The sequence below is a fragment of the Toxorhynchites rutilus genome, chromosome 3 (genome assembly GCF_029784135.1).
Source record: "Toxorhynchites rutilus septentrionalis strain SRP chromosome 3, ASM2978413v1, whole genome shotgun sequence".
Lineage (NCBI taxonomy): Eukaryota > Metazoa > Arthropoda > Insecta > Diptera > Culicidae > Toxorhynchites > Toxorhynchites rutilus.
This window is the reverse complement of record NC_073746.1, coordinates 120,909,550-120,930,282: the sequence shown is the minus strand read 5'-3', so window position 1 is coordinate 120,930,282 and position 20,733 is coordinate 120,909,550. Positions and strand designations below refer to the sequence as shown.

General features: G+C 36.6%; 1 protein-coding gene across 6 annotated transcripts in view; it reads right to left on the bottom strand.

The window, feature by feature from the left end:
- The window catches only part of LOC129777695 (protein Star), an 86,597-nt gene that overhangs the window by 20,957 nt on the left and 44,907 nt on the right, over positions 1-20,733 (bottom strand). For all 6 annotated transcript variants that reach the window (XM_055784130.1, XM_055784129.1, XM_055784131.1 and 3 more), the window contains exon 2: positions 13,444-13,880. In XM_055784130.1, coding sequence (XP_055640105.1) covers positions 13,444-13,873 — 430 coding nt within the window. In that variant the 5' untranslated portion in view covers positions 13,874-13,880. The remainder of the gene's footprint in view (positions 1-13,443; positions 13,881-20,733) is intronic.

Here is a 20,733-nt window from a genome sequence, read left to right as displayed (position 1 = left end):
CCGGGAGTCTGAGACGGAAGGAAGGCATTGGCACACACGAAAAAACGTAACAAAATAAACAGCACGATACGGTAAAAACTGCCGGTTTACATTTTCTTCAGTGAAAAAAAGGTGTGCAATTCACACATAGCGCATTAGCATAAACATAAAGAAATCACAGTTTGTCGTGAAGTTCTTCTTGTGTTCGTATACGCGATGTTTTTTTTCAAAGCCGATTTTAGAACGACATTGAATGAAATGTTAATCTACTATTTTAAAATTGGACCTTTCATACACTGCATCAAAAAATGAGTATCATTTAAAAGACTATAAGCATTTTCCCTATGGGAATGTCAGACACCAGGCATCAGACGGTAACTACCGAACAAAGCTAGTACAAAACGAGATAATCGTCTGTGAACAAAATCAACCGTTCGTTTGATGGAAGTCCAAGTAGAAAGCAAAAAAATAGATTTTTTCGTTAGTCGCTAGACTTGTACGCTTAAAAATTAGATAACTTCAATTAGTTCCCAGTTCCGACATCACCAAGTATCCGCTTTTTCCGGATGGTTATAAACCCAGCGCCCGACACCCATCATTTAGTGAATAATTAACCTGTGAGCGCGGGGGTTACAACATTTCGATTTCTCTGTGCCATTTTTGTTGGATGCTTAGCGTGGTTCAGTTGCTTTGCTTCGTTTCTTTTTTGTTACTGTGGTGGAATCATTTCGATAGTTTTCTTCACCGAAAGTATGTCCAACAAGCAATTTCCATAAATTAATAATTCATGTAATACCTTTTCTTTGGTGTTCTGCTCTTCGGCCAGTCCGGACCTTTCATGATATTCGGACCTATTGCGCTAGAAAAATATTTTAATGATATCTGGCACGAACATCGTAGAGTGACTTGTGGACACAATCATAAACTCTAAAATTATATTTTCTTCGTGATGCATTTTAAACTCAATGTTGAGGGCTTGAGAGTAGTGGTATCAGGTAACCGTTTAATCGGTCAATCGATTAATGACTTCAAAAACAATTATTCGAATCAAACCAATATAAATTTACCAGACCGACAAATGTTTAATCACTGGAATCTCAAACATTCCTATGAATCTGCCGATGCGAAGGTGGCCCTGACCTGACCCCCTAAATTAAAACGTCCATTCATCACATACAATACTTGTTTTTTTTTTGGCGACTTCGACATTGGAATGTACAGTATAACTCTTTAACTATGTTTTCTACTGGTCGATGGGGCACATGAGTGTTAAGGTGAAGGTGGAAGGAAGCCACAAATGGCTGTCACAATGGCGCTCATTTATTTATTTCTCCCTCCCTTACCCCTCGCCCGAAAATCAATTATTTCGCTAAACAGTATGAAGAAAATGATCTTTTCACACACTTCCCATCATGTAATATCAACCTAAATGTAATCGATTACTTACATGATATTAAATTTTCATCTGCCGCCGCAATGTATAGTGGAAAACGTCGCAAAACTCGAGCTAGTGCACTGAAAATTAAATGTACATTTTTCAATTTTCCGCAATGGTGTTGTTTGTATTGGTGAAAGCATCGTTATTTTTTCGACACTGCTGCCAGGGAACATAATCGAAACAGCTAAGAACCACTCAATAAAATGTTATTCCTGAGTCTTAGCGTTTCATGTCATGAAAATCTATCAAATAAAATTGTGTTGATATCAATACAATCATTATTGTTGCGTTTAATGGGTCTATAATGTAAGTTTTAGCAACTTTAACATTGATTATGAAAATTGTATTGCAGAGCTCTAAACACTGCCACGGCTGCCTTCTCTGCCAAAAATAGTAAACGGAAAAGTATTACATTCAATCAAAATGCCTCGGAGAAGGGTTAAAGATCTCCAACGTGAATATGTGAAAAAATACGATCAACGAACGAGAATATTAAGAAATTATCAACATAAGCTCACTGTGCGGAAGAACTTGTTAATACCACAAGAGCCCCAATTCGCATGTGTTCATGTTACGCTCGCGTATGATCAGAATTTTACTTCATATGCAATAAACCTTCTATATACATTTATATTTACAATTGTTCATCGGAACACATCATTCATACAGTTTACTTCAGTATTGAATTGTAATTGTTTTCAAATGTATTCTAAGATTCGTGACAGTGAAGCGCCACACAGTCTGATAAGTGAATTGAACTATTTACGTTCCAAAATCAAAACAAACTGTTTGCTTTGCTCTTCTCTCACAAACACTATCACCCCATTTTTACTCGTGGTTTTACCTATACAGTCATTCCATGCCAAACCAATATAGGGGTTCTCAGATTTTCGTTAAAAGTGGTAGTTTTGTTCTTTATCGCAAATTATGAGACCCGTATTTTATTTATTTTTGACGTAGAACTACGTCTTTCATTAAGGGTGCCAAATCAGAAAACAGGTCACATATTTATGAAATAAAGTTAACGTTGATAACTATTTTTGCGGCGAACGGATTTTGGCGATTCACATACTAAACGAATCGGAAATTCCGTAAGATTTGTTTAATATACTATACATTAGAATTCCCTGGTTTGTAAATGGTTAAAATTCATGAAAACTTGAGGCGTTTTCATTTTCCCATACATTTGTTCTGTCCATTTGTGTGCTTTCCCGAACAGAGCTGTCAATAACGAGCAACTTATCGACGACCAACGGAGGGGAAATCGTAGGATTTAAAGTCTGCGTGAACAAAGGAAAAGTAGAAAAATGAAGGGGAATACTTGCCTAGAGTATGAACAGTGGATCTCGCTGAGACAAACTTTCATTCGGCATCGGACTGTTGAGCAATCCAGTTCACGTTGCTTTGGCTACGCTTCGATCTAAGATTGGACCCCACCAGTGGTAATCCAACTTGGATATCGTCATTTGGTTTTTCTGTTCGTTTTACGCGTTATTCGTATCGTGTGTTTTTTTTCCGCGTCATAAATTGGACGCTTCGCGTAGTGTATGATGAGCAAGAAGAAGAGGAAGGCAGGCTCGAGCCCTGCAAAAAACGAACGCATTGCCAGGGGCAATAATATTTCGAGGCAAGCGTCATCCAATGATGCACGCGATATTAGTGAAAAGTGAAAAGCGCTCGCACTGAACCGAGCCTTCGCGAGTGTGACACCGCATCGCACAACAGCGAAGTAGGCGATTTCGGCGCGTCGGTCGAAAATGTAAACGCCGTTACCCAGGCAGCAACCAAAATCAAGCTCCCCCCGCTGGTGGTGAAGGCGGTCGCTCTTGACAAACTCATCAGCGAATTCGCATCGATGGGTGTTACAGCAGAGTACAAGCTGTGTGGCATAATTCAGTCTTTTTCCAAGCAGTTAACATTGTTTGTTTTCCGTCATCATAAGGTTGTGCGTCAATAAAATATTTGGGGAATACCAAGCATCTTGAATGTCTCACTGGAATGTTATAAGTTATTTGGGTTCGCGTCGTTCTGGAATTTAGTATGTGGTTTCGCTTGGCAGTAGCAAAACTTCCTCCACTAAGGGTGATAGCTGCGCTTCTCTCGAGCATGAGAAAGAAATACAACTTTTTTCGAGGCCAGTTAACAGAAGCGTTTCTTTTGAGAATTGCGCAAAATGATGAGAAGTGTTTTATATTCCTAGTAGTTTCAAGCCACCAATGTAAGGCTCTGTATGCATGCTATGGCGAACGCTTGTTTGGCGCTTGGTTTACGTTGTACGAACGATGTCTATAGGTGCGATTTCTTTAAGGCAATACTAAATAACATGTAGCATGATATTTGATACTTGCAAGTGTTGTCATTGTTGTTGTTCCCATGCGGTGCCAAAGATATATTGATGTAGTTATGAGATGTGGAAAAATGGTGCTGGTGCAACATGTATATAATCGACTATAGCCGAGTCTATGTCAATTGCGAAAAAGGCCAAAAAAAGAAAATCATTCGAGGTAAATTTTCATTGCATTGACATGAAATAAATTGCGACTTACGATCAGCTAGTGTATTGTTTTGCGAGGGCAAGTATGAATCATCAATCAATTATCGTCAACAAATTCTACAATGAAAAAAACATTTCAGAGATTATTCTACTAAGCAGTTGTTTCTAAAATTTCACAGCATTATAGAATAATATCCGAAGGTATGAGTAAGCGACTTATATAGAATAACAGCGTAGTTCTACATCAACAATGCGGTCGTATCTTGGACACAACCTCCTATAATTTTTAAATTCGTTTATTTTTTTGTTTGGTGACCATTTCCATTTAGGGTGGTCCAAAAAAACCATTTTTTCACATTTTAGCCAAAATGACTTTTTTCAAAAATTCATAACTTTTGATCTACTAGACCGATTCAGATGATCGACATATCAAATTAAAGCCAATCACCTGGTCTTTGTTGAAAACATACTATACCTGCAGAAAATTTGATCTCTGCTCTCGTTATTATTGATTGTATTCGTTTTTTATTGTTTTCATAGTCTCGGGATCAAAGGCGATTGATCTCTGCTCTCGTTATTATTGATTGTATTCGTTTTTTATTGTTTTCATAGTCTCGGGATCAAAGGCGCTATAGTTTTGACGTAGGACTACGTCTTTCATTTCTATACCGGAGTGTAAAATCAAAGTTTCGAAAACGAAAGCGTTACGCCGAAGACCGAGATTTTGAGTGTTAATAGCTCCTAAACAACTGAACGAAATGGTATGATAAACACTTCATTCGAAAGATAAAATGTCTACGCGTTCTATACTTGTTACTTTCTGATCCAAAAACTTGTTTCAATAGTCTTAAATTTGCTTTCAAAATAGGCTATTGAAATCATCAATCGGTATATAAGCGAGCGCCGCTCGTAAATCCACTCAGTTATGATTGAATAGCGATTGGAGCATGTTGTCGCTGTTGTGGTGAAGCTCTTCATTTATCATGAAAGCGCGGATGAACGGTGTCACCAAGAGCCTGTTTGTGCACCTTAGGCCAGAAGGGAATCCATCAGGAGGAGAGTGATGCTACAAACGGTTCCCCGGGAAGATCTCGAAGCAGCCGCTACACACACACACATACACGCACGGAATTCTTTCCGTTTGGATCGAGAAAGATCCGGAAAATAATCTGCCAGTTCCTCTAGGAATTTTAAAATACATTCATGTGAAAGAGTTTGTTTGAATGTTTTCTATCCATGTAACACTGTGACCAAATATGTTTCAATCAAGTGCTATTAACAGATGGTTATCGAGTTAGCATTAACCACTGGTGGGCTTCCAGTATCGAGGAAAATGTGGAAATATCTAATCGTTACTGAAAATAATCTGCCAGTTCCTCTGGGAATTTAAAATTACATTCATATGAAAGAGTTTATTTTAATGTTTTCTATCCATGTAACACTGTGACCAAATACATTAGGTTTTGTGATTTTTCAATCAATCGCAATCAACAGGATAGTTTCTGAAGATTATTCTTCCCCATCAGTAGGATATTTCCGTATCCAATATTGGATGCATAAAACCTTGTGCCTCCAACGTAACGCTCTCGTTTTCGAAGTTCTCCAAATATTCATTCATTCAGAATGAATTCAGATTCAACTTCATACAAATGATCTCTAAATCAACGATAGTCCTACGTCACCCTTGCGGTTATACCATAGATATAACCCACTTCCTGTTTTTTATATTTTTTCTATAAAGCTGAGGATTTTTCACACAACATATCTCAAAACCAGGGAAGCGTTCTTTTTTCGTTTTTGAGTTATGATTTTTCAAAGTTAGTCGATGGTCCAAAAAATAATTTTTTTCCCATTTTTTCCACTACAAAAAATCATAACTTTTGATCTACTGGACCGAAATAGATGATCGACATATCAAATTAAATCCAATGAGTCTTGTTTGAAAAAATATTACACTCTGAATAAAAATGGATTTTGTTTTCGTAATTATTGATTATATTTGTTTTTCATAGCTTACATCGTTTCGGGACCAAGGGCGCCATATTTTTTTATATTTTTTCCTGAAAGTTTGTATGTTTGTATGTTTGTATGTTTGTATGTTTGTATGTTTGTATTGTATGTTTGTATGTTTGTATGTTTGTATGTTTGTATGTTTGTATATTTGTATGTTTGTATGTTTGTATGTTTGTATGTTTGTATGTTTGTATGTTTGTATGTTTGTATGTTTGTATGTTTGTATGTTTGTATGTTTGTATGTTTGTATGTTTGTATGTTTGTATGTTTGTATGTTTGTATGTTTGTATGTTTGTATGTTTGTATGTTTGTATGTTTGTATGTTTGTATGTTTGTATGTTTGTATGTTTGTATGTTTGTATGTTTGTATGTTTGTATGTTTGTATGTTTGTATGTTTGTATGTTTGTATGTTTGTATGTTTGTATGTTTGTATGTTTGTATGTTTGTATGTTTGTATGTTTGTATGTTTGTATGTTTGTATGTTTGTATGTTTGTATGTTTGTATGTTTGTATGTTTGTATGTTTGTATGTTTGTATGTTTGTATGTTTGTATGTTTGTATGTTTGTATGTTTGTATGTTTGTATGTTTGTATGTTTGTATGTTTGTATGTTTGTATGTTTGTATGTTTGTATGTTTGTATGTTTGTATGTTTGTATGTTTGTATGTTTGTATGTTTGTATGTTTGTATGTTTGTATGTTTGTATGTTTGTATGTTTGTATGTTTGTATGTTTGTATGTTTGTATGTTTGTATGTTTGTATGTTTGTATGTTTGTATGTTTGTATGTTTGTATGTTTGTATGTTTGTATGTTTGTATGTTTGTATGTTTGTATGTTTGTATGTTTGTATGTTTGTATGTTTGTATGTTTGTATGTTTGTATGTTTGTATATTTTTATGTTTGTATGTTTGTCTGTAACGCTGACCCACATTAATAGAAATTTGACCCCCTTTCTGTCGACCGATTGATCTGAAATTTGGAACACACCTTTATTTCTGTAGTCATTATAAAACTGTGTATTTCATGATCTAGAAAATTCAAGGTGAAGAAATTTCCTTCGACTCCTATTCTATATTTCCTATTCTAGAGCTTGCCCCTTGCGGAACACATTCAAGGCGTGTTATTTGGCTTAAGAAAGCTCAACTAAAGTATTAATAAATTACGCTAGTTAATGCATACGTTGGGACGGCAAAAGTTCCACAGGGAACGTTAACGCCATTCAAGAAGAAGAAGGCCACTACAAAATGGCGGATCACATATTTTCTCAAAACCTCATCGATATGGGTTTTCCAAAACCCCATCAATATGGGTATCAAATGAAAGTGCTTGACTAGTAGAACAGTTATTTATGAAGAATGCAAATCCAAGATGGCTGTTATTTATGAAAAATGCAAATCCAAGATGGCTGCCACTACCAAATGACGGACTACATATTATGTCAAAACCCAGTTAATATGGGTATCAAATGGAAGGGCTGCCTTTACAAAATGGCGGACTACATATTTTCTCAAAACCTATTATTATGGGTATCAAATGAGAGGGTTTGACTAGTAGAACACAGTTATTTATGAAAAATGCAAATCAAAGATGGCTTCAACAACAAAATGGCGGACTGCATATTTTCTCAAAACCCTATTATTATGGGTATCAAATGGAAGGGCTTGACTAGTAGTTTTATGAAAACCCCCATTAATATGGGTATCAAATGAAAGGGCTTAACTAGTAGAACACAGTTATTTATGAAAAATGTAAATCCAAGATGACTGCCACTACCAAATGGCGGGCTACATATTTTCTCAAATCCCGATCATATGGGTAACAAATGGAGGGGCTTAAATAGTAGATCACAGTAGATAATGAAAAATCAAAATCCACTATGGCCGCAATAAAAAAATAGAAAATTACTTTATTAAACGGTTTTATTTAGCTTGAACGGTTTGCATGTCTGTAGGGTTGTCCCAAATTAATAAAAAATTGACCAATAGGAACTGACCGAATTTATAAAAAAAAACCTTTATCTCTGCTGTCATATTAAAACTGCTTATCTTGAATAATCCAATTTGGCCGCCGCTACAAAATAGCTGATTTCATATCATCTCAAAAAAAAAGGATGATTGAGATGTGTATCAAACGAACGAATTTGACTTGGAGAACACACTATGTATTTTCTGCAATCCAATCAATATAGGTATTAAATGAAATTATTTGACTGATAGAATACAGTACAATGATTTTATTGTAGAGAAATATTCTAATAAAACAGATAATGTACTAAAAACTAGAAAATAAAATAAGTAAAAAAAAATTTTAAGTTAAACGGTTTAATTGTGATTAACCATAATAATGTACTAAAAGCTAGAAAACAATTAGGCAAGTAGCCGTTACCAGTTATCACACCTCTCCTTCATTAGTCTAGGGCATTGATAAGACTAAAATAAAATCGTGGGGCACGTTGGATTTCCATTATCCACAATTAGCGACTTTATCATATGTCCCATGATTTTTTGGACCATTGGATAACTTTGAAAAATCATAACTCAAAATCGAAAAAAAACGCCTCCCTGGTTTCGAGATAAGTTCTGTGAAAAATCCTCAGCTTTCCGAAAAAATATAAAAAAACTATAGCGCCGTTGGTCCCGAGACTATGAAAACAATAAAAAACGAATACAATCAATAATAACGTTAGCAATTTTTCTGCAGGTATATTTTTTTTAAAAAAAGACCAGGTGATTGACTTTATTTTGATATGTCGATCATCTGAATCGGTCTAGTGGTTCAAAAGTTATGAAGTAGGAAATGATGGACTGCAAAATTAGACTCTCAATAAAAATTATCCTCAAATTTCAGAATTTGAAACGAAATGTCATGCTAAACGTAAATAATTCTATACTGAAATACTGTAAATCCAGACAAAGTTATTCAAGCTAATATCTCAATTGACTTGATTTGCATCATGTGCTGCCGCATGTATCAACGTGAAAGGTTGGTGTACCCAACATTTTTCTCCCGAAAACATGTTCGGAATTAGAAAAAAAAATTCTTTTGCAACGCCTCAAAATGATACCGATAGATATATAATTCGAACTTTGAATGTTTGAATTTACAACAATTACATTGCAGGAGTTAGCAATATTCCAGGGGCACCGTGGCCACTCGAACCCAACCTTCATTACTCATACTTTACCCTTACCATGGCCGTTGGCAACAGGTTCTGTGACAAAACGTATCAATTAACCTGCAGTGAGAGACACCGGATGTGGCGAGAATATGCGTTGTCACCAGTTTCGCAGGGGTATCAAAAGACCTTCGTCGCAGTCTACTCACACAAACACATATTGTCGCGGTAAAAATACTGGGGTTGATCGATCGAATTTCGCAACGACCTCAAGAACTCCAAAAAGCAGCAGTAATGTATCACATGCTGGTGCATGCGGTGGTGCATACATGTGCTTCTCCTCCCCTCTCCCTTCTGCTGTAAGCATGTTTTCTTCATTGTGGGTATTGCATGTAGAGCGAGAACTGATTTGAATAATGACCGCATCCGGTTCCCGGCGGTCACACGATGGGCTATTTTTCATTTTATTTTATTTTTTCGCTTGCGGTGTGCAATCAGGGCGGTAAAATGATACACCAGAGAGGAGGGGGAGGTGAATTCAGCATGGACAAAGTGGCAGTAATTGAAGACGCGGCAAATTTGTGTGATTTTTTTTTTTGTGCTGTGCTGTGACCTGACGCGAATGTGAAGCCGATTATGGTTGGTTGACTGTGCTCGATAAACAAAATAGTACATTGTCGGCATTTGCCAGTACACTCCACCCAAACGACAAAAACCGCAAAAACGATTACAGCTAGAGCATACTCAGCCCTATCGGTTCGATTCTGAATCTACAACAGTTAAAACAGCCTGCATTCGATTTCATTCACTTCTGCTCCACTGCAAGCCGGAGATGATAGATTTTTTTTCGCGTGAATCCGTAGACTTTCTATCGGTTCATACACATTTTTGATTTCTTGCAATAAGAGCCATTCCACGCCGAGTTATCCAGTTACTGCTTCGATCCTCTCCAATTTTTTTTAAAACTTTGAATATAAGATGGCAATTATCGTATAACAAATTTTAATTGTAACAGATTTTTTTTATAAAAGCAAGCCCAAAACAATCACCTTTAAAAAAATCGTAACACGATATCCAGCTGCAGCGAATTCGTTTTATATTTTTAATGCTGTCCCAAGCAGTGGTAATTTGAGTTTTGGAAATAGAAAAAAAGTCAGTGGGGGCCATATCTAGAGAATATCAATGCGTTGGATGAACGAACGTGGGATCAAAATTTGATCGTTCAAGCATGTCTACAGCCACTTGATTGCGATAAACAAATTAAAGAAAATAGAGCACTTTTGGCACTAATCATGCTGCGACTTTTTTCATGCCCAAAATATCAACCAAACATGATGAACGGTCTCGTGAGAGATATTTTATCCACGGGTTAGATTTTCTAACAACATTAATTCTATTTTGTCGATGTTTTCATCAGTTGAAAAGGTGGATGGTCATCCTTGACGTGGTAATTCGTTCATCTCTCCTAGACCGTCTTTGAATGTCTTATACCAGTGATACTCAACCTTTTTTTCAGAAGAGCCAAAAACACGTGTGACTCATTGTGTCGCGGGCGGCAAATCAAAAAACGCAATAAAACAAAGCGGTCGTGTCCAAAGCACGGCCGCATTGTTATCGTAGGACTACCAAATCATAATTTCACGAATGAAACTATCCTGCTATCAACCAGATGGCAATGGCAGTGAGACTCTCCAAATAACCTTTCTCTAGGCCGAGTGTTTAGTTTAGTTTTTCAGATTGATCTTTTTTTAAGGCTAGAGGCGAATGAACTGAGAAGGTCTGAGAGTCTAAGAAAGCCAAAACATCATCGTCATTACACCAATGAATCCGAACACGTTCGTAAGTTCACAAAAGCTCTCTCCCAGCAAAAAATTATAAAAATCAATCCGCTTTTGATTACTTCGAATATTATTTTAGAATGCAAAAAAAAATTAAAAATAACTCTTTAATCGAAAATTTGGTGGCCTTGCAAACGACCGATGGGTTTGCGTGGTTTTATAGTTATAATAGTTAGTTATAACAGTTATAACAGTTGAGGATGCGTGATTCATGATTCATTCTTATTCTCGCAAGAACATTACACGAGATTTGTGTCCTGTGCTGATTTCACGAATATTTATATAATTTTTTTTTCATTTCAATACTTTGCTTTTGAAGCAGTTGTTGAGCAATGGAAAAAAGTTTATAGTTCAATAAGTAACAAACATTACCCATAAACCTCTCATCTCTCGAAAGTGACTGTCATATCGCTTCGTTCAGCCGGCAAAGAGATACGCTCAAATATTCGTACCCAAAATGTAACTCTCTTGTTTTCGAAATTTTAAATTTTCTCCTCAGTATAGATAAAGATATGATGGGATAAAATAACAGATAAGCACTCTCCGTCACACGGCATGAAAATCAACACGCTACTTCTACTAGAGTGCCAATGAAAACGGCCATCTCGAATTTTCAAACGAGATTTAAATCAAAATGTTGATTCCCACGATAAACTATCCTATGCAAAATATCAGCTCGATCGGACTTCATTTACTAGTGTCAAAGTTTGAGTTTTTTAAAAATCGAAAAATCACCCTAGGGGAGAAAAAGGAAATCGAGGTTTTAAAAAATTAAATTGATTCCAAATTTGAATTCCAATTGACATATGCATGAAACATCGAGATCTACTGTCATCTCGTTTTTTTTTTTGCCAAAAATCTTCACTCTGGGACTTTTTCGACTTGGGGACTTTCGGACTCAGGTCGTTTTTTTCGGAATACGAGGCAAAACGCATGGTTTAGGGTGCCAATGAAAATCGTCATATGGATTTTTCATACGGGACTGCCTACGAAATGTTAATTTGCACATTTCTGATCGCAAGCTGGTTGACTGATGAATAGTAAATGCTGTGAAAATATGAAATGCATGTTTATATTCAATAAATTGAAGCCGGGCGAAGCGTAAATTTTAAAATTATCACTACCCCCAATGACCGTTTGCAAACGTTTCATTTGCATTTCATTAAAGCGTGCCCTGTTTTCTAATTTGGCACCATCACTGAAAAACGTAGTAATACGTAAAACAAAAAGGTAATGATTATTGTTACACATACAAAACAGTTTAAAATAAAATAATGCCAAATGGGTCAACCAGAAGAGCTCGCCAGGCCGCAAATTTAGTATGACTGCCCTATACCATCCATAAACCCGTGTTTTCGATAAAGTTGAGTCACCAAATGTATTCTGCAACATTTTCAACGTTTCAGCACAAACAATTTCATTTGCAACACAAAATTGCACACAATATCTTTGACCAAAAGAGTTATCCAGATCGAAAATCGTCACAAAAAATTTATCTTGTTCGTAGTGACGCTGTAAACAAACTGAATGACAGATCGCGCTCAAAATTGACATTAAGACCATTGAAAGTAGTACCAACTTAGAAAAAAAAAGGAAAAATGGAAAAAGGAGAAATGTATAACGAGATTTTAAATAACAAATTCCCGGTATATACTTGACAGAATGTATACCTGTTAGAATACTCTTTTAATTAACCAAACTGTTCGATGGCTAGTGGTACTAAGTCGAATACCCGAAAATGAAGATATGAATTTTCAAAGGAGAGAAAATGAAGAAATGAATTTTCATTTTTTTTTTCAATTATGGAATTTCAATACTTTGTGGAATCGCACCAATTTTGGAAAGATGGTAAAAAAATTGAATTTACAATTTTACATTGAAAAATGTATAAAACCTTTAATATTAAGGCTAACCATTCACGGGATATAACCAATTTTAAATATTGAAAATTAAAAAATTTGTAAAATTTCTACACAATTTCGAAACTTAGTTGAAAAGTTCAGAAGTAGAATGATGGGCCCTATTATAGAAATCGAGTCGATAAGAATTTTAAGTAATAAATAAAAACTCCATACCGAGCAAGTCGATCGAGTGATAGCTATCGGTGCATCTGTCAGAATTGTTTGAGTTGTTTGGTTCGGTTGTCGTATACCTTTATAGATTTATTTATTTTTATTTCCATCCCTGATATTTTTTTTTGGAAACATTTCAAAAACGCTCAAATATATGCAATTGCAACACATGAAATTCGAGCTCTCGTTATGTCGATTTACAAAATACTAAATTTTGCTCGGTGTGATAGTGATAGTGATTGTATTGACTTCTCGATTCGATTTATTTGATAGGGCCCTATATTTGTATCTCCGTAAAAATCGTATTTATCGTTAAAATTACGAAGATGCCTATAGATCTGGCATCTCTGCTTCCGGGTCATGAAGGCCAGCAGCCCATTGTTGGACGCAGTCGTGCTGATGCAATTTTAAAAAGTGCTGAGAATTATGAGAAAACAGAATCTAAAGCACGCGAAGAATGTTTCTAATGGGGGAGCCCCTTCATCACCACTGACCTGTCGTGTCCATGTAGATTAGAAGTATGCTAAGCACCGTCGCGAACGAAATGATGCACAGAGCGGCGGGAAGCAGCTGCCGAAAGGGGGACGGCCCGGTTGGTAAAGATTTGGCAGGTAGTTTAGTTCCACTGGCCAGCGTTGAAGGCGCCGATGCACTGCCACCATTGCCTCCGTTTGCCAGCAGCCCTGTGCTGCCACCAGGCATCGATGACGAGAAATGATGCAGCTGAGGTAGATGTACATGCTGATGGTGAAGATACTGTGTGTGGTGCTGCTGATGCTGCTGATGCTGCTGCTTGTGACTCGCATCGGTGATCGTCCCGGCAATGTTAGGAATCTGTTGTTGGGTTGCATCCTCGGAATTATGTTGCAGCTGGCCTCCTGCGGGTGTCATTTTGTCCTCTTGCTTCGGGACTTTTATCCTCATTCCATAACTGTAATTGACGAGAAGTTGGAAAGATACATTTAGAAAAAAAACGAAATTTTGAAGTCTGGTGTATCAAATTACAGTTACTGTTACAACAGACTGGTTGGCATAAGATAGCATTCTCAAAAGGATTCTAACCCTTTCGATCGAGATCATGCCACTTGATACCAGGAAACCGTTTTCCTGACAGAATATTACACCGTGCATTTTCAACAACGCAGAAGCCCTTCATTATTTGCAAATATTCTTCTGAAAACACTTCAGTCTATTGAAGCAACGCTTTCACAAAGAAATAGGAAATCAGCAGGAGAGAGCCGAGAAGAATGGTCGCTCAAGCTGATATTGCTGATGGTACTTACACAAGACAGATGACACTAATGAATAGTATAGGACAAAAGGATGCTATTATGGGGTGTGTTTCGCCTAATAGATACCTGCTACGAAGCGTCGATCATAGAGAAAAAAAACCCGGAGGGTATATCAAGGTCTCTCAATAGAATGATTGATGAACGAAAGCATCATTAGTGTGTCATTTGGGTACGGAATGGAAGTGGGTGAGATTGATTGATGATAAGATACGACGATGGCCATCATCCAGACTTCACCTCAGAAGATTTCTAAACGCTTTCATACAATGTAAGACGTAAATGAACTTTATTGATGGTCACTTTTCTGGGAATGTAATGAACTTATTCTTGCAATGCTGGTGATGTAATAAAATCTCACACAGTTTTATGACCTAAACGTGACACAAGCCAACCTCCAGTGTATATTACTACGACAAACATACGTCTCTTGGCAGCTGCTCTAGCGTGGAAGTAAACATAAGTATCATACTTCCATTTTAACGTATTTAGCTTATTTTTTCTTCCGTCGTAATTTGTAAGCACCGTACCCACAAACTTCCTTCCGGTTTACTTCCGGCTGTCCCATTTAAACCACCGTAGTTCGTGTCTTTTCTCCGATTTTCTCGAGTTAACACTTCCTCTTCCCCTCTTTCTCTCTGTCCCATCAATAGCATCCATCCAATAAAATTCACATTTTCTTCCGTTCCATCGTTGTTTTTGTTGTTGTTGTTACCCATTTCCGCGCCGTGGCGTACCATGATTGACCTTTTTCTTCCGTTTTGAGCCCCTTTCACATCGCGTATCAGATTTCGTTTGGCTGGAACAACAAATTCTTATTATTCTTAGGGGAACATTCAAATGTAGTGATTTCTTACAGTGGAATGCGTTTTGCTTCTACTAGTCCAGCTATACGAATCCTTCTAACTTAAAAATCGATTCCAAAAATAAATTGATAGATGTGTCCACAATTCGCGTGTCATAAAAAAGTGTCATTTTTACCGATGTTAATGAAGGCACGAATCGGCAAGTGAGGCGACCACACAAACTCGGTTACTTAATTACTTAACTTACACTTACTTAACGGCGAAACGATATTTGAATGAGAAAAATAAGTATGCTATATAAGAGAGTTTTGTACCGGTGAATAATGATAAAGAGCCAATATTAAATTCAATTTTAAAATTGGTAATCGTATTATATTACCTTCTACAGATTTCAGCTAACGCATAAGATTAATATTAATACAGTTTCATCTTGTGACAGAGTCAAAATTGGTGCATGAGGTGAGGACGTTGATGACGCAGAATATTTTTTTAAATTATTGAAAATGGGATCGAATAACCCCACGATGACGATTTGTTGCATTACATCAAACATATGGATATCCTAAATGTCGGTTCACTCAAATTGAATGATAACCTAGAACTCAACACAACTCAATTTTTATGATATACTAGCTGACCCGGCAAACTTCGTCCCGCTCAAAATTTGTTTTTTGTTATTAATTCCTTCAAACTTTCACGTCTTCTTACTAAGCGCATGTTCATGAGTCCAATCGCAGAACTGTTCATTGATTGATCTTTTAATAGACCCCGTTCAATTCACCTTTTACTATAAAATTCCTAGTACTTCTACCAAAACTCATCATTATATTATCAGATTATTTTCAGACACAATTCTCGTTCAAGGTTTTTCAACCACTTGCAAATAACATGTTTATCCGTTACATAGAATAAATGTTTGATACAGAAAACACTCCTCCCCCCTCTTCTCCCCCTAGAGAGGGGGGAGGAGTGTCTATTCACCACAGAAACGATTCGTGTCCCCTAAAATCTTCACATGCCAAATTTGGCCCCATTTGCTTGATTAGTTTTCGAGTTATGCAGAAACTTGTTTTTCGTTTGTATGACAGCCCACCCAGAGAGAGTGGGGAGGAGTGTCGAACCACCATAGAAACATTTATTGCATCCTAAAACCTCCACATGCCAAATTTGGTTTCGTTTGTTTGATTAATTCTCGAGTAATGCAGAAATTTGTGTTTCATTTGTATGGCAGCCCTCGCTAAGAGAGGGGGGAGGAGTATCTAGCCACTATAGAATCATTTATTGTACCCTAATACCTCCAGATGCCTTATTTGGTTGCACTTGCTCGATTAATTCTCGAATAATGTAGAAATGTATGTTTCATTTGTATGGCAGCCCCCCTTTAGAGAGGGGTGAGGGGTCTCAAACTATCATGAAAACCTTCCCCGGCCCCAAAAATCCCTACATACCAATTTTCATGTCGATCGGTTCAGTAGTTTCCGAGTCCATAAGAATCAGACAGACAGACAGACAGACAGAAATCCATTTTTATATATATAGTTTGTTTGACACCCAAAAAAGTAGAGGATAGAAATCACACGGTACTGAATCTTTACACGTTCGAATAAATACATTTGCCGATGAAAAGGAAACGTGTTGCCGATTCATTCCAAAATATCATTTTCACAGACATTCCAACAAACAAAACACCTTATTTCTTAACTTTGCAAGTTGCCACATAGAGTATCAAGCAGACTGCTTCGAACGGAATGAATAACTTGGACTAAATAAAAATCCGTTAGCGACTAAATACAAAGCGATTATTATAGTTCAGAAAAGAAAATTGGAGATAGGAACCATATCAGGTGAATATTGTGGTTGTTCGATGATATTATAATTTAGTGAGATGGCGCAAAACCTATGAGTTTTCTACTCACAAATGAATTTCACCGATGAATTTCGACTCTTGAACGTCACATAACATTAATATTATATTTTTATATAACGGGTATATCAATAGGAACGCTAAAAAAGTGGACCGATAGGGACAGCAAACGACCCATATTTTTTCCCACTCTCTTGACATTTTCCTTCAGTAAGGTTTGTCATTTCATTATGGGAAGATATACGATCCAACAACAAATTTACTACCCAAATTCGGAGTCAATGGCCTCAACTTTAAAAGTGCTACGTCCAACTCATGGTCGTCATAATCGTCCTGCCAGATCAACAATTAAGCGTCTAGTAGAAAAATTTGAATCCACAGGTACAGTACAAAATATTCCCGTGCCAGTGAGACAAAGAAGTGTCCGTAGTGTCGAGAATATTGCTGCCGCTAGCGCATCAATTGAGGAAGACCCAAATCATTCTCTCACACGTTGTTCTCAAGCGTTGGACATCTCTGTGACGTCATTGTGGGAATCTTACATCCTTACAAGATCAAATCGATGCAAGAACTGAAGCCGCATGACCACCAGAAGCGTCGTATGTTCGTGAATTGGGCTGAGCAACAACTTGAAAATGATCCGAATTTTCATCGAAAAACCTTCTTCAGCGATGAGGCTCATTTCTGACTGAATGGCTTCCTCAAGAATCAAAATATGCGTTATTGGTCAGGCAGCAATCCACACGTAGTCCATGAGTCACCATTGCATCCCGAAAAAAATACGGTTTGGTGCGGTTTATGGTCCGGCGGCGTAATTGGGCCGTACCTCTTCCGTGATGATCAAGACCAGCACGTTACTGTGAATGGGATTCGCTACCGCTCAATTTAACAATCGATTTATTAAAAACCAAGTTTAGTGAGCGCACGAAATGGCCCAGTCAATTGGCCGCCTCGGTCGTGCGATGTTACTCCATTAGACTATCTCCTGTGGGGCTACCGCAAGTCTATGATCTATGCCAAGAAGCCAGCGACGATTGATGAACTTCGTACAAATATCGAACGTGAAATTGCAGCAGTATCGGCCGATTTATGCTTGAAAACCGTCGAAAATTGGGTTTAGCGTCTGGACTTCTTCAAGCGTGCCCGTGGTGGCCATGCAAAAAAAAAATCGCGAGTTCCGTACATAATTGCATAATCAACTTTCACATGAATAAAGAATTCCATTGATATCCAAAACCGTTTTTGTTTTATTTTTAAAAAAAACTTTTGTAGCGCTCTTATTGAAAAACCCTTTAGTAGGAAAAAAAACCCATTGGATTGCACCTCCTACAAGAACAAAAATGTAGGTTATTGCCAATGTGATTTCGATTTATTGTCTTTTCTGGAAAACGGAAGAACGAAAAAAAAAAATTCTTGAAGATTGGGGTTTCTGTAACGCCAATAATCAAAATTACACCAATGGATTTTGTTAAAAAAATAATTTTCACAGCTTGGTCGTTGATGGGTTAAGCAACTCTGTGTGAATAGAATTGTTATGTAGAAAAAAAAACCTCATACAAAAAAAAATGCAGGTTATGGCCAATTTTCGATTTCTAAATTTTTCGTTTTTTCGTCATTTCTCGGAAAATGGAAGATTGGAAAAAATGTAAACGCCCGTGATTAAAATAACACCAATGGCTTTTTGTCAAAAAATAATTTGTACAGCTCAGTATGATATGAAACGAAAATATAATTTTGTTGAAACGAAATATTGAATAATGAAATATTGAAAAATGTAAAGCGCAATCTAAATGAAAACCCGCATTCTCTTCTGTGACCGTGCGGAATTGACACAAAAAATCTACTTTCACAAAGCAAACCCAGTGAATATTTTCTATATCACTGCTAACAAGCGCGCGTAAATTGCTCACTCGAAATACAAATGCAGTGCTCATCGATCTATGGATACTGATGAAATACAAAATATTGTTTCATTTCAACAACGTTCCTAATTTATTGCGAAGTGCCATAATTTAAAGCAATGTGATTCCAATAAGTGTCGTTCCAGCATTTCAACAATAACAGTCAACAGTATTTCCTAATGCTGATATCAAACACAGCGGGTTTGCTTGTTACGAAGTGCGAGAGAAGGTGGACCGATGATGTGTTGAAAATAATCGTGACCGTAAAAATTACGAAGGAATTAAGTACGACGCAAACAACCGCGGAAAAAAGCGTCACAAAACCCTACTAGTAATATACGCACGTGGAAAATTGCGGTATGGAATAGAGCGTACACGGAAAAAAAATATTCTTTTATAAATTTTTAATTTTAAAAATGGTACGCCAGATGGTTTGGTAAGCGCAAAGCATCAGGAACAAATGGTTCGATTTGAGCCGTCTTTGTTTTATTGTATTCGTCTCGTCTTGTAGATCAATATAGCGGAGAGAAAAATCGGAAAATTTTCGAAAAACTCTGAACGAAGGTTGAGGAATTCTCACTTTTGTTCGAAAGTGAAAATGGATTTTTAGGCGCGCATTCCTATGTCTTCTATCTATATAAATAAAAATGGAAGGCCAAATGTGTTGGTAAGCGCAAAACCCCAAGAAGGAATGATCCGGTTTTAGCTGTCTTTATTTTATAATATTCTCTGTATCGAACATGTATTCAATGCAACGGAGAAACATGTTATTTGCAAGTGATTGAAGAACCTTGAACGAGAATTGTTTCTGAAAATAATTTTATATCATAATGACGAATTGTTAGAAAATTTTTAGTAAATTGAAATTGTGAAGGGTCAAAGGGTAATCAATCAATGGAGAGTTCTGCTATAGGACCCACGAACGTTCGCTCTAAGTAAGAAAACGTGAATGTTGTAAAAGTATTCATATAAAATATCAATTTTTGGCGGCTCGAAGATCGCCGGATCACCTGGTTATAAATATACTCTCAGCGAAAACAAATGCAATGTTAATTCGGACATAGAGGAGATTTTCATTATGGTAAAGATCTGTTCAGCCTGTGTTCGCAACATTCGACACAAAACCATGAATAAAAAAATATATAAGACTTATTTTTCGTTTCTTATTCTGTCTTTCTTATCTTTCAAATGAAAGCGTCAGAATCGTCTTCCGTAGCGTACTTTTTAATGTAGAGCCAGTTTGAGGCAACAGAGTCCGAAACAAAAAAAAAAGTTCTATCGCTCTGTTATTGTTGAAATTCGAACATATGCTGAGAGAATATGGATAAATATTTTTTTTTCATGTGAGAAAGGTGTTTTCTGGCTTTAAGGGGATTCCTCTTTTATTTTCAAAAAACGAAAAATACAGAAAAACGAAAAATGCAAATACAAAAAAAAAAAAAAAAAAAAAAAACTTTTCTCGATTATATACAGTGAAAAGAAATCAAAAACTGTATATAATCGAGTCCGCGCTGTATACAGAACGAATGTTGTTAGACGGTTTGAAAATAAGAAATTTTATAAAAGGACCCTATTCGGCAAAATTAGCAAAAAATCCGCATTTTCAGACCGTATTTTCAATTCTGTATGGGGCACACCAAGCGCGAAATTGGAAAAAGCATCTGAAATTTTTGCAAAGGGTCTGAATAAACCATGTTCGAGCAAAATATGAGCTTTTTCTTCAATAGTTCCTTTTTTCATAAATTCGAGAAACGTTGGATAATTTTTTTCGTTTTACGCTTAGGGTGCCTGGGATCCTGAATATTGGTGGCCTGAAAATTCGAACTTTCTAAGAAAAATATTGGACTCCGAGTGTTTACCTTTAGGCGAAAGTTCAAAAAAATATGGTTTTCGAGATGCCGAGGCCGAATAAAACCTACCTGTT